Genomic DNA, 15,675 nt, shown 5'->3' with positions numbered 1-15,675 from the left:
CAATGTTAAATGTTATTGTTATCTCCGGAATGGTAAGTTCGATTTGATGTTTTGGGTGGGAACGTTTAACATATTAGTGAACTAAAAAACATTATTTGTTTACTTTTCAGCAAGCTGATCGGCAAAAAACTAAAGGTCGAAGATTAAGATGCGGCAAAAAAACTTTGATGGAGCCGTCTGTTGATGCGCTGCTGATGGTGACCATGAATGATTTAATTTTAAACAAATTTTTCAAACAATAAAGTGAATGTTTTCAGCATGAAACAACTAGAATTTTCTTATTAGAAGTGATTTACTGTTTCCATAAGAATCTCTTATGAAAAGCAATAACCTCTGATTGAAGTAGGCGTTCATCTTCAGAATTCATTCGCGTCATAAGACAATCTTATGAATTTCATTAATTTTTCTTATGGCGCCACTTCATAAGAGAATCTTATGGCATGCATAATAGTATTTTTCTGAGTGTGCGCTTTCGGTTGCGAGAACTGAAAACGGCAGAAGCGCAGTTCTAAAGAAAACGGTCATGGAACGAAATTGTGGTAAGTTCCAGTTCCTGACAGTGGAGTTGTCCGTTGTGACCAATATAGGTAGCCCCAACACTTCCGTTGTATCTCCACATCCATCTCAGCAGCTCAGGAACGGAAGCAGTGGAACCGCCAATAAACAGCATATTGTGTGAAGTGTAATTGTGACGTTCCTCATATTTCAAAATGTTGTTGTTGAATGTTAAATAAACAATTATAGAAACACAAATTTTGATATTATTTTTCTTATAAATCTATTAATGAATAAGAAAAGATACACCGTATCATCCGCATTTTATGGGTCGATCATTAACAAAAGATAACACGTACGGTCCAGGTGGTTCGTTGTATATGAATCGTTGTTGAATCGTTTCTTTACTTAACAACCCGTTCCCTGTATCGTAAAGTGTGTCCAAACGATACAAAAAACGATTCATATAATCTTTCTTTAATAATCTTACTATAAGGGTAATCTTTCGGGTGTCTCGGGAAAAAGATTACAAGAACGGTCATTTTATGATACTGATTCATGCGGGAAGTCAGCTCTGATGCCAGTTCACCAAAGACGTTTATAAATTTTTTATCTAAACGCACAATACTAACGTATTTGACTTCAAATCCTTACACACGTTTTGGGCTCATTTTTGTTTTGGGCCAGATCTCTGTTCTCTGTGCCTATAGTGACTGGTTTTCAGTTTTTGGCAAACATTTTTAAAATGCATTTTTAAAAGTTTTTATCTACTTTTTCAAGTTTCAGTCAACTAGCCTATTTTAGTATTCGATGTAGTTCACATATTATAGCTGTTTTCTATGGTTAAATAAGCGTTTTCCTTAAAGTGGCCATTATGCCCTTATCTCCCCTACCACATAACATTACATTACATTATTATTGAGTTTCATAAAATTCATTTGTGAATGCATTGATTAAAATAGGGTGAGTGCTCCTACTTTGGACCTAGAGCCTACTTTAGTCCTAAAATTCCGAAAATTTTAAATAATTCATTTTGCTGGCATAGAAAAAAGATATTCCTATGCACACAATGAATTCTTTTTCTTCCTGAATCCTACCATACCGTTTTTTGCCATTAAAAGTCTTTCTGATAAAATTCTCAGCGTTTTTAAAAATGTACCTCCTCATCAGTGGTAAATCAAACAGCTCAATTAGTAGGGCGCGTATTAAGAAATAAGAGTATTTAAATAAAAATCACGATTGTTTACTGTCCAAGCCAAAGTTTAAATGAAAATTTCTTTAACTGTGAAGAAAATGAACCATACTACCTATTTTTCCTACAGTTTATGAAAATCAATGTAAAACTCGGAAAATTGGCTAAGGTTCCAAATAAAGGAAACTTTCTACTTTGATGTTCCATGTTTAGACCTGACCAACCCCCTGGCAACTTGACAGTTCTGGCGAGCTTCGTGTGCCTGATTAAAATTCGCAGATGTCGCATGTGTACCGCTTGTTTACATACTTTTCAAGCCATGCGTATGAAAAGGGCACATCATCAAATGTTGTGTGGATCATAAAATTCGATTGAATGAAAAAATGTTCCAACCGAAATTATTATTCTCATTCAATATTCCACCTATTTATTTATTGTATAGGAACAGTTTTCCATAAACCGAAAAATGTTCTGCTATAATTTGAAAGTTTTGTTGTACTAAAATTTTCATATGTATCGCAGTTTATGAAAATCACTCGATGATTGTTGTGGTAACGTTTTGATTTACATTTATTGTGTACGATCGTCATAAATAGTTTTGGTAGAAGGGGTTCTTTTCTAAAAAATCTGTCGTGTATCAGTGAATTATTTTGATCAGTCTAGAAGTTTTAAACCTAATAAAGGACACACAGATTTACGTCTGTGTGCCGTTTGCTTCGAATGAACTTTTGAAAACAGATTCACTTTACGTATGACTGAGCAAATTTTCAGTTTGAATCGTTTTTTTTTATTTGTTGAATCGATTAAAAGATAACATATTTCCATATGCGTCCTTCCGACATGTTAAGTCGTTTGATTTTCGATTTGACAGAACCAGAGAACCAGAAAAAACTAGCACACGCGATTTGTATGGGAAACGTCAAGTTGCCAGTTGCCAGTCAATACCAACAAATCAACACAGGTGCGAATTTATAATTGGGGCATAATTCAGAACAAATATTGAATATATCTATCATATTTGCCAACTTTACGCAAATAAATTACAAGTAATTAAACACTAGCAAGTTTCAGCTATTGTTTTGCTGATAGAGCTGACGGGGAATAAAAGTGTTTGTTGTATTCATTTCAGAAATTTTAGTTTTTTTCAATGTTAAAAGCAGTAATACTTTGTTATGATAATAATTGATTGAAGTTTACATTTTCAATGAAATGCAATGTTTTTATAGGAATTTGAGTTCTAGGTCCAATAAAAGAAACCGGTCGAGTACCAAAAAAGGAACAGTTGGTTCAAAGTTGGAAATTTCGATCATCCATATCTTTGCAAATCTTTCAATAACGGCGAAACCTATGATGAAAATTTTCATTGAAACTTGCATATAAGATCATGACTTATAAATGATTTTCCTGAAAGATATAAATTTCCCATCAATTTATGAGAAAAAACATGATTATTAAAAACCCCAACTTAAAGGGTCCTAAGTAGAGCAACTAGCCCTACTCTACTTTCTGATAGTTAGCGCTCAACTGTCGAGCGGATCGGACGTTTTTCGAACAGAGCGTATAAGAGCGAATCTACAGGCTAAAGACGATTTTAAACAAGTTCGGATTTAGTGCCGTGTGTGTAGAACCGCGAGCGCCTTAAATCCGCGATGGGTCGACGAGAAAATACTTTTCGTATCGACTTTTCCAACGCGCCCAAAGCGCCTCCATACGAAGAAATACATAATTTCGTCGGTAACCAACTCGGTCTTACGCGAGAAAATGTGCTTCAGCTGCAACCAAATAGAAAGCTTGGATGCATGTACGTGAAGGTCACCGAACTCGAGCTTGCCGAGCGTATAGTCGAAGAACACGACAACAAGCATGAAATTGTTGTAGAAGGTAAACCTTATAAGGTCCGAATCGTCATGGAAGATGGAGCAGTGGAGGTGAGACTGTTCGATCTTTCGGAATTTGTATCGAACGAAGCGATAGCTGTTTTTCTTAGCAGCTATGGGCAAGTTTTGTCGGTACGCGATGTGATGTGGGATGAAAAATTCCTCTTGGGAGGAGTCTCAACAGGTGTACGAGCTGCTCGTGTGATTGTGGCTGAAAATATCCCCTCCATGGTGGTAATAGAAGGCCAATCAACGTCGTTGAGCTACAAAGGCCAACGCCAAACTTGCCCCCATTGCAATGAATTTGCTCACGCGGGAATCCCGTGTGTGCAAAATAAAAAACTGCTGGTTCAGAAGTTCCACGCAGACCAAAACAAGATGTCGTACGCCAACGTCGCCAAACTATCAACACAACCCATCGTTTCTACACGTCCAACAAAACCAACATCTACAAAGCCTCCAACTCCTGCACCACCACCGCTAGGAGCTCCATCGTCATCAACGATGAGAACAGATTCGATGCCTGTGTTGCAAATCAGGCTCGAAGATGTTCAAAACCCAAATAAGGGACTCATGCCTCCACCAGCATCCACCAAACCACCACTGGGAAAGTCTACAGCACCGCAAACCGGACTCAACATGAACGTTGATGACACTGAATCTGACGCTTCACAGGCATCAACCACTCGCAGCAGCAAACGGCAAAAAAATCCACCTAGCAAAAAACCAAGGCAAGTTGAAAACTACAGCGACATGTTTTCGGATGTTGAAAATCAGTAGCAATGGATTTCGTAAGTTGCAACATAGCTACAATAAATATAAACAACATCACAAACACCACAAAACTTAACGCTCTATGCACATTCATCCGTATGATGGAGCTAGACATCGTGTTTCTACAGGAGGTGGAAAATGAACACATCAATATACCAGGCTACAATATTATTTGTAACGTAGATGAAGCTCGAAGAGGAACGGCAATTGCTTTAAAAAACCACATCAAATTCTCGCACACAGAAAAAAGTTTGGACGGTAGACTGGTCTCAGTACGCGTACACAATACAACCATATGTAACGTGTACGCACCCTCTGGTTCTAACCTTCGACCCCAACGCGAACGATTTTTCAACGACACAATTGCTTATTACCTGCGACATCGCACCGAACACACAATTCTCGGAGGCGACTTCAATTGTGTGCTTCGACAGTGTGATGCAACCGGCCAAAACAGCATGAGTTCATCATTACAAACCACAATTCGGCAGCTACACCTACACGATGTCTGGCTACAACTTCGCTCTCGTGACACCGGACACACACGTATCGCACACAATTCGTCAGCTCGCCTCGATAGATTCTACGTCAGCGACAGCCTACTCACAAACCTTCGATCAACAGCTGTTCACGTCTGTTGCTTCTCCGACCATAAAGCCGTTACTGCCAGAATTTGTCTACCCCTCCCCGACCAACCAACAGGCAGAGGATTTTGGAGTCTTCGTCCTCACTTGCTGACAGATGATAACATCAACGAACTACAAATCAGCTGGCAATTTTGGACCCGACAGCGACGGAACTACTCCTCATGGATGGATTGGTGGATATTTTTCGCAAAAAAAAAGATCAAGTCCTTTTACCGGTGGAAATCCAAACTGGCCTTCGATGCTTTTTATCGAGAACAACAACGACTCTACGGTTTACTACAGCAAGCGTATGACGAATATTTCAGAAATCCCGAAATGTTAACATCCATCAATAGAGTGAAAGCAGAAATGCTTTCCCATCAACGGCGTTTTACTCAGCTGTTCATTCGCAACAACGAGAACCACATTGCAGGCGAACCACTCTCGGTGTTCCAGTTAGGCGAACGAAGAAGAAGACGTGCAACCATCGAACGACTACGAGACGAAAATAATCAGATCATCGAAAACTCCGCTTTGATCCAATCACACATGTCTGATTACTTTGCAAATCTTTACAGCAGTTCCACAGTTGAAATAAACAACGAATTCGATTGTGACCAATTAATCCCACCAAACGACGAATTAAATGAAGCCTGCATGCAACCCATAACGACAAGTGAAATTTTTTCTGCTATACGAGCGAGTGCATCGAAAAAATCACCTGGCCCCGACGGACTTCCGAAAGAATTTTTTCTTCGGGCATTTGATGTTATCCACCGTGAACTCAATCTAATATTGAATGATGCTTTGGCCTCAAATTTCCCACCCGAGTTCGTCAATGGAGTTATAGTCCTGGTGAAGAAGCGGAATTCGGAAGACACTGTACGCGGATATCGTCCAATCAGCCTTTTGAATGCAGATTATAAACTGTTGTCTCGAATTCTGAAAGCGAGACTTGAAAAAATCATCCGAAACCATCATCTACTGAGCAGCAGCCAAAAATGTTCCAACAGTAAGCTGAACATCTTCCAAGCCACTTTGTCGATCAAAGATAGAATCGCCCAGCTGATAACGCGCCGCACAAAGGGTAAGCTTATTTCTTTCGATCTCGACCATGCTTTTGATCGAGTAGAGCACACATTCCTCTTTCGAACTATGCTTAAGCTTGGTTTGAACCCAGCACTCATTGATTTGCTATCGAATATTGCCAACAACGCCACATCACGCATTCTCGTAAATGGGCACCTCTCATCGTCCTTCCCAATCCAAAGATCGGTGCGCCAGGGGGACCCGCTTTCTATGCACCTTTTTGTGCTGTACTTACAACCGCTAATAAGTCGTCTAGAGAGGTTTTGTGGAACAGATTTGATTGTAGCTTACGCCGATGATATCAGCACAATAGTAACGAAAAATGAACAGATTAGCAACATTCGATCTCTTTTTAGCCGTTTTGAAAGTGTTTCGGGTGCTCGGTTGAATGTAGACAAAACAATTTCAATCAATGTAGGATGTACAGAAGGAAATCAATTGTCGGCTCCATGGCTAAGAACGGAAACTTCAATCAAGATCCTGGGTTTGGTTTTTATAAATTCCATTCGAGAAATGATCAAAGTGAACTGGGATAAATTAGTGACGAACTTCAGTTATCAGGTTTGGCTACACTCATTAAGAACATTAACCCTTCATCAGAAAGTTACGTTACTAAATACGTTCATCACATCCAAAATTTGGTACGTTTCCTCCACACTGGCCCCTTACAGCGTACATATAGCGAAAATTACCTCCACAATCGGAACTTTTTTGTGGCGAGGATATTCCGCACGGATACCGATTCAACAGCTTGCACGGAGGGTCGAGGACGGCGGCCTAAAACTACACATTCCAGCCATAAAATGTAAAGCGCTGCTTATTAACCGGCACATTCAAGAAATTGAGGCTATGCCTTTCTATAATCAGTTTGTCTCCGCTCCAGGAGAAATAAGAGCACCTACATTCTTGCCATGCTTGAAGCAAATTCTAGAAAACTATCCTAATCTTCCCAACCAGCTAAGGCAAACGATCACCTCTCCAACTTTACACAATTTTTTCCTCTCTCAAACCAACCAACCGAGGATCGAAACAGAATATCCTCAAACTAACTGGAAACGCGTGTGGAACAATATATCATCGAAACAAATTTCATCGCACCAACGTAGCCTACTGTATAGATGGGCAAACGGCAAAACTGATCATCGGCAAATATTGTACACAATTAGACGAACAGACGGGGATCGATGTTTATACTGCGATGCTGTTGAGACATTGGAACACAAATTTTTCGATTGCTCTCGAGTGCGAGACTCTCTTCAACTTCTACGGGACCAGCTTGAGATTCAAACTGGAGGCCGTCCCTTTGCTACAAGTGAACTGCTCAGACCTGCGTTAGAAGGAATAAACAAAAGATCGCGATCAAGCGTCACGGTGCGCCTCTGGACCGTTATTATAAAAAAAAATTGTCCATCAAATCCAAGTACGGGGCTCGATTCCTTAGGTCATTCTGCACCTCTGGGTAAATTTTAAAAAAAATCCCTAGCAGAAAATCCGAGAAATCTTGATTTTAAGGTTTTTGTTGAGAAATTTCAAAATAATTCATATTCAAATTATTCAATATCATCAAAAAACCTCCAAAAACGTCAAAAAAGTGGTCCAAGTCATTTCCAACCAGTATGTATTTGTTGCCGTTGATAAAATTATGATTATTTACAACTGACTTAACTCTCCAAACATGGCTTAAGTGTATTATAAGTATGGTTTATTAGGGGTTTAAGTTTAGTTTAAATTATTGTTTCCGTGAAGTTATGGGGGAAAATGAATTTCAAATCAGTGGTGCTTTTATTGGTTAGTAGGAAAAGGAAACAGTGAAATAGTAAAAAGTAAAAGTAAACTATAAAACAGCAATACAACTAAAAATAATGAATGGAACATATTAAAAACTCAAAACTAACACATATGGTTGCTGTTGTAATCAATCAAAGAGTTTAACAAACGGTCGTTATAAACCTTTGATGATTTGGGAGCTTTATATCGCTGCCAAATCACATCAAAATCAGCATGTACGGATTCGGAGGCTTGCTCATTGTGAAGCCCAAGTCCTCTTCCGGCTTCTCGACAGAAATCCGCCACATGGTACTTTGTAATGTGATATTTAGATGTGAATGGAAGATTCAGCTTCTCCCAGCTGCTGGCAAAATCTGCAATAGCCTCCTCAAACCCATGCTCGAGTTTAAAGGAAAAGCATTTTGCATACACGTTTTTGAAGTTATTCAGAACCTGAAAATCGTAATATTTATTAAAAACTTGGTAAAGTTTATTTAGTAGAACAACCAACCGTAACGTAATCTGAAAGTTCAGGGTTGTCTGCCAAACAATTGGTAGCATCCAATAGCGCGTGGCAAGCTCTTCCGGTGAAACCGTACGTCATCTGTTGGTGTCTCACCTGTGCTTGTTCCACCCATAAGTCTACCCAGTCTGGTGCTTTCTTCTCAAGTGACTTAAAAATTGTATTAATAATTCCAAGCGTTATATGTAACGGTGGAGGCGGGCAAAGGTTCACGATTTTGTCTTCATCACTACCCGAGACCAACGGGGCATTCACGCAGCTTGCGAAGTTCTTTCCATTCAATTTCTTTTTTCTTGTGCAATTTTCGTTTATACTTCCTTTGGTTCTCGCGGTTCCGTTTGCTACACCGAGCTCGCTCTTTAAAGCCTCACAGTATGGACATGGATTCTTCGAAGAGTGGGCCATTATGCCAATTATAATATTTATAATCTTGAGGTCCCCAGCAACCAAGTATTCGAGCTCGTGTAATTTGAGAAGTTTCGTCCAAACGGGGGAAATATTGTCATACTTTTCAGCGAGATTTGGTGAAAGTGCAATGATGAAAAGCTTCTTCACGCCGCCATCCTTGAAGCCAGCCAGATGTTCCATTTGCGGAGAGATCACAGATAACGTTATCTTGAAGAAGCTCCTACCCCCATCAATTCCTATTTTCACCACAAAATCATCAACAGGTGGTCTTGAACGTTTGATACGGTTAATGAGTTCCGGTACATCAGTGCAATATGCAACAACATGATCTGACGAAGGTGCTACATTTCCTGTGATGCTGGACAACTGAACTACATCAAACAAGTCTTTAAGCTGCCGGTTCATTTCAATCAATTTCAACCGCACTCCAGATTCTATATCGACTCCAGAAGCTCGAATACTTTTAATCACACCTAGATAATAGATAGATTATATAAAACAACCATTGTTATGAATAAAATACTAATTACCCATTGTTTTCCTCATGCTTAGATTGTTTTCGCCTTTGACCTTAAACAAATCATCTGCACGTAGTTTTTTGGGAGGTTCTGGACAAGTTGAAACTTTCTCGAATACAGACGGTCTTCCACGAAGATTTCGCAGAACACATTTTCCATCTTGATGGATAAAATATTTTTTTTTTTTTGGATTTTTTAAATCAGGTGATCAGTGATGGTTTGAATCATTTGACTTAATTTTGAATCATTTGCTTATAACTTCTTTTGAAAACATTTTTCCCAGAAATGATGTTCTAAACTTTAGTAGAACTAGATCTTAGCTGCAACTTTTGTGACCAACACAAACCTGTATCTCTTATGCCTTATGAATGAGAAATCGAAAAGTTTAAATTTTTGAGCAATGATCGTAATCACAATCATTTGGATTAGCGGGTTGGATTAAATCCTACAATTCATACCACATTGAAGATACATATTTATGACATACAAGAAAGTTGTAGCTTAGATCTGTATCTACTAAAGTTTAGAACATCATTTCATGGAAAAATGTTTTCAAAAGAAGTTATAACCAAATGATTCAAAAATAAGTCAAATGATTCAAACCATCACTGCAGGTGATTATTTTAAAATATAGTTTTACCTAGTGAATCTGGCCTTGAACGCATATAGTCAGCTACTGCCGCATCCGCTGAGCTTGACGAGGGCTCTCCATTATTCAAAATTAAAATGATTTTCAAATTCGACGCTCGGGTGGATTGAGTGCAATGGTGCCTTTTTCCTCTTCCGTATTCACTGTAGCAAGTTTTACAAATTACCACCGCTTTACACCCATCAATGTCTTCTGTGTCTGGACTGGACCTGGGTCTTCCGCGCTTGAGTTTCTTGGGTTCAAAACCAGGCAGGTTGCTTCTGCCCTCATGTATACCGGCAGCAACACAAATCTCACATTTGCACATTCCTTGAGATCGCGTGATGATTGAATTTTCGAGCTTGTAACTTCGAATCCTGGGGACCCTTGTACCTCCCTTGCTGAACTCTCCACACGACGCGCGACATGTTCCGCAAATGACCGACGGATACAAATTTTCTCTGGATTCAAAATCTTGGAGAAATTTTCGAATAACAACAACTGCACTTATCGGTCGAAGCGACGATGTCTTAGAAAGGCAGAGTACGCAAACCAAATTTCTGTTCTTTTCGTGAACATCCATTTTGAGGACAAAAATTTACGTTGAGAATTTGAAGTTGAATCCTTTTGATTTTTCAAAGCCCACTTGTGTCCCCGCTTTTGTGCCGGTCGACTGTTTCGCTGGTCATTCGCTTGTAGGTAGTTTCAAGCCAATGATGATTACAAGATTTATTTAACCTTAAACCACTAATAAACCATACTTATAATACACTTAAGCCATGTTTGGAGAGTTAAGTCAGTTGTAAATAATCATAATTTTATCAACGGCAACAAATACATACTGGTTGGAAATGACTTGGACCACTTTTTTGACGTTTTTGGAGGTTTTTTGATGATATTGAATAATTTGAATATGAATTATTTTGAAATTTCTCAACAAAAACCTTAAAATCAAGATTTCTCGGATTTTCTGCTAGGGATTTTTTTTAAAATTTACCCAGAGGTGCAGAATGACCTAAGGAATCGAGCCCCGTACTTGGATTTGATGGACAATTTTTTTTTATAATAACGGTCCAGAGGCGCACCGTGAGCGTGTTATCGACTCTTGCACGATATATTGAATTCATTGATAACTGTTCTGATAGATTAATTGATCTTTATGAATTGGAATTTTATTTGAGCTTAATACAATGAATTGTACAATAGTAGTAACTAAGATACCCATTAGACAATAAAACCTGACCATTTATAAAACAAAAAAAAAAAAAAATCCTTAATAACCAACATGATATTAAATAATATATGAAAAAAACCAATCAAGTTTTTGTTTTGAGCTTTGGTATGTATAGTTTTTAGAGGTCGAAATATTAGCTTTTATTAATTTTTTTAAATTTGAGTTCATGAAATTCTTTTACAAACCATTGATTTAATTCATTGGTTTGTCAGCCATTCCGGCGGCTGTAGGGCTGTAGGCGCATTTAATCCGATAGACGCATATTGTAACACTTTCCCCTATTAAGTAATATGAACTCCAACGATTCTTGAATCATTGCTTCCTCGCCGTATCTTTCTTTTTTCTTCTTCTTCTTTCTTGGAGCTTCTGCTCCTGGTTCTTGGCCCATTGACAATGATTATACATATATTCCTCGCCGTTTCGCCACCGAACCTTCGTGAAACAAACCAGATAATGGAGCAGCCTGGTGTTTCCTATGTTCAAAATTTCAAGTCACTCACACTCACCGAAACTCCCTCCCCAAGTCCTCGACAAGGGAACTGTCTCCGAAAGCTCAACATCAGGGTAGGCGCCCGCCGCCGGCAGCAGCAACAGTGTCATAATCTGGCATGTGCATTGCGTGTTTGTTTACCTTCAACCTGTGCCAGCAGCAGCAGTGCAACACGGCCATCCTAACGAAAGTTCTCTCTCCCGGTTTGGTAGTCGAAAGCTTTTCCGGCGACCGCGTGATTTCGCGCGCGTTATCACATGGTTGTCTCGAAGAGAGAGAGAGAGAGACTTTTCTCGCCGAAAAGGGGTGTGCTCTCCCAGTGTTTTTCTTCTGAGGACCACCCGCAGCAAGCTTTTCCTCGATTGGGGGATGGATAGCGTGCGTGTGGGTATGTTTTTTTTCCTGCGCTTTCCAAGAAAAGGGTCAGCACAGGAGAATGAACAACGATTGCGGCGATCGTAGACGACGACGACGACGGCGATGATGATGATGGTTCAAGTTCGCTGTTGCTGGAGAACGCGTTGAGGTTCATATTTGGAATTTTCTCTCTTCCGTTGTGGTAAGTGAGTATGCTTCTACTTTATCGGAGTAAGTTCTTTTCGGGGGTTCTGTAGGTTGAGAACTGTAAGTTTTACGCTCCGGGGTCGAATCCCTTTCACACTAGATTTTGCGGAACACGGCAAAGGGTCTTTCTTTCTCTCAACTCAACTCAACGGTCTCCTTCGGGTGCTGGCGACGACGACGACGACGGGTCTGTTCTGTTCCAAATTATTACGTCAGGTCCCGACCGAGCCACGAGCTTCTTCATCAGTTGCCGGAGAGTATTCTAGAGGACTGGACACGTATTTCGACGACGGCGAGGCTCTGCAGAAGATTTTTCAAGCAGTAGCAGCAGATCCAGCAATAGCAGTTAATGTAGAATATTCTGTGTGTAACCGAGCGCGGGTGTTTGTGTTTGTGCATCCAGGTGAAGGAGCCCCTGAGCTGTTCCGCTGCGTGAAACGACCCGGGGCGGCCTGTTGTTGGGGGTCTCGAGGCAGCCTTCGGGGGTGGCGTAGGTGGTGCGGCAAACGGCGAGGAGACCGACGACCCGTATGAAAAATTATGTGGCGCTGCTACTTCGAACATGTGTATAGATATACCTACGGCATTATAGAGTGTTCGCAAAGCACAGGGAATGCCAGTGAAAAACTGCAGTACAGAAATTTGTATACTTCGGAGGATTAAATGGTGACGGATTAAGGGTACAGTTAATCACCGTGGGAATTTGTTCTCTGCATTCTGGAGAGTGTAACGTCCGAAAGGTCGCAGGATCAATTTCGGGAGGTGATTAAAATTCGTTCGAACAACAGCAGCAGCGAGTGAGTGAGCTGGAAACATTGGACCATAACCGAGTGAGAAATTTGCGATTGTGACACAATTGGCGCCTGACGTTGGGCAACAGGAAAAAAAACGCCAACGGATCGAAGAGTTGGTCCACTTCGTATTTTGCAACTCAAGCTTCTTGAAATTAAGCAAAAAATATACCAGTTGATCTCGATTGTTGTCGTTGCCTTCGGAAAAACGGGGTTTTCCCAGAAGCATAAATGTGAAGAAGAGCAACAGAATTTATCAGGACATGAGAAATTGGGTTCCACAAAATTGTAAAATACATATTGTGAAGTGCTAAGCCCGAATACAACGGGAAAATAAAAATGTGAGAGTGCTGCACGGAGAGGGAGAGCATGGATTCGAAACCGGGTAGAGTTGGAAGTGAGAACTAGCAGCAACATGTTTAACCCATTTTAACGAGGATTTTGCTACAGAAGGCGAAAGCAACAGAGCCAAGAAGCGAACAACGGATACAATCCACACGTCGGAATCCTTCGTTCGTCGGTGGACGGCGACCGAGAAGAATGGCCACGATCTCATAGTTTTCAGTGTGAGTGCGCGCTAACTTTCTGTGGTTTGGGAAGAGGTGGTCCAGCGACAAAAACAGAAAAAAACTAAATCCACTCTACTTTGATTAACTAACCGAACATGAAGGAAACCTCTAGCTCCCTCAAAGGACGAAGTCCGAGAGAAACAGGAAAGTTTTCTGTGTTTTATTCTCCGCATGTCGTAAAATATTAAAAGCGTGAATGTGTTAAAAAAGAAGAAAAAAACACCACGCGGCTCCATCTAGTGGTGGTTTTTTTTCTCACTGCCCCAAACTATATTCGCTGAACTTGCGACAGAAAGCAAAAGCTTAGAAGCAAAAAAAAATTAAAGCGCGAAAACACGCTCTATTCCTGTAAAAAAGTCTAATTGAATCATAAATGTAATTAAGCTTCCGAGTTGCAGGAACGCAGAAAAATGAATACAAAACAATCCTGCTGCGGGAGTGTTCTTCAAACATACATAAAGAAGACGTTGTTGATGGGTTGATGGACCCAATTATAGGTTCAGTTTCTGCGCCACGTGGAATTCTTTGGAAGAAAACACCCACGCTGACACTTTATTACGGCGTTATCCATTACAATAGGCAACAGTGCAAGTGACTGTGAAATTTAAATCTCATTAAACAGTTTAACTGCTGGGGTGGTTGACAGCCGAACTTTGCCCGACCTGGTGAAACATTCATTCGAGTGACGACTTAATGTGCATGGGACTTGTTCTGATATGGGCTTGTCGTGTTGATAAGCATCCAGCTCGGCTTATGGTGGTGGTTTATCGTGCACGCTGGATGGCTCAATTTGTTGTGTCGATTTAAAAGGTAAGCATACAGTTTGGAAACTTTTTTTTTATCATCTACCGCATACGAGCCAATACAAATAAATGTATACGGTTAAATTTTTCAGCTATTTGCTTCCTCAAACTCAAAAAAAAAATCTATAAAAAAGTTGGTCTGTTATTGGTTTAAATAAGAGGTTGATTTAGTTATGTTCATCGATTTTTTTTATATAACGATTTGTAACTCATGCGGCAGAAGGTCAAGTTTTTTCCTAAAATAAAATTACGTGGCTGTTTCAATGTAACAAAACTTTAAATGTAAATTAACTTGTTATGAAAATAAGCTCAAATTTTACTTTGATCTATAATCAATTTGCTCTAAATGAAATTTTTCAGTTTCTAATCAAAAATAAAAAGGATCTTGAGGATTATCCCTTGTCGAACAAACTCAATTTTGGTCCGCGTTTTTTTTTTTAATTTCAACTCGAGACAAAGCCGTGTTAAGGGGGGCAATAGGGGGCAATTGCCCCCCGAGGAAAAAAAGTTTAACATTATATTAATTATACTGCTATTGTTCTAGGAATCTAAGAAAGAAAGTTAAAACTTGAAAATTGGAATTAAAACGAAAAGTAAACCAGCTCAGGGGTCCCCCAGTGAAAAAATATCTCGAATCGTTTCACTTCAATAAAAGGGGCGCCCCTTTGAGTATGAGTATGAATTGCAGAACTCTCCCGCATTCATGTGAGCTGAGCAAAACAGGATAAATTTTTCCCGAAACCTGGCCAAAATCGAAACATTTGATTTTTTTTCAACACAAGCAGAAACCAGTGATTCTAAAACAAATTGACAAGAAAGTGATGAAAAACACCTCGATTTTTTCTAATGGAACACGTCAGCAACGTTGAAATCGTTTTTCAAACTTCTAAAAAACCATTCAGTTCTTCTTACATCAACATGGCCAAAACATGTAGGCATCCTGGAAAATGGAAGATTTGCGTCTATCATTTTTCTTTTCAGCGTATTACCTGTTACATATTCCTATGCATTGTAGATATTACTATGGCCAGGCCAACCATGTGATGAAAACCGCGAAAGATACAGGATACAGGGGCGGAATGAAGCGTGGAGATCCCTACTAAACGCTTCATGTAATATTTTGAATATGAAAAGACCTAAATATGAATTTATGTCATTTGGGAAAGTATATATGGAATATTGATACATTGAATGCTGTTAAGGAATTCGAAAATAACGATACTTACCAACATTATGCTCACCGTAATAATAATCAGAATATAGAATATTACATTTGGGTTTCTGTAGATCAGCTATTCTCACATTATAGAAATAGTTAATTTCAAGT

At 39.6% G+C, this 15,675-nt stretch overlaps 2 protein-coding genes across 2 annotated transcripts in view; one reads left to right on the top strand and one right to left on the bottom strand.

Annotated features, from left to right (window-relative positions):
- Positions 1 to 7,443: 7,443 nt before the first annotated feature.
- On the bottom strand, positions 7,444 to 9,875 carry LOC129755684 (uncharacterized). The gene is made up of 2 exons (XM_055752301.1): positions 8,332 to 9,875; positions 7,444 to 8,273 (listed from the first exon to the last, which is right to left on the bottom strand). Exons 1-2 carry the CDS (start codon positions 9,154 to 9,156, stop codon positions 7,944 to 7,946), a joined length of 1,155 nt encoding a protein of 384 aa, XP_055608276.1. The 5' UTR covers positions 9,157 to 9,875; the 3' UTR covers positions 7,444 to 7,943.
- Positions 9,876 to 12,451: 2,576 nt separating this feature from the next.
- The window catches only part of LOC129757613 (sodium channel protein 60E-like), a 909,603-nt gene continuing 906,379 nt past the window's right edge, over positions 12,452 to 15,675 (top strand). Inside the window, exon 1 of the mRNA XM_055754888.1 lies at positions 12,452 to 14,355. The gene's annotated coding sequence lies outside the window, so the exon portion shown is untranslated. The remainder of the gene's footprint in view (positions 14,356 to 15,675) is intronic.

The sequence above is a fragment of the Uranotaenia lowii genome, chromosome 3 (assembly GCF_029784155.1).
Source record: "Uranotaenia lowii strain MFRU-FL chromosome 3, ASM2978415v1, whole genome shotgun sequence".
Lineage (NCBI taxonomy): Eukaryota > Metazoa > Arthropoda > Insecta > Diptera > Culicidae > Uranotaenia > Uranotaenia lowii.
Note: the sequence above shows the minus strand (reverse complement) of the source record. Positions and strands in the feature narration are given on the sequence as shown.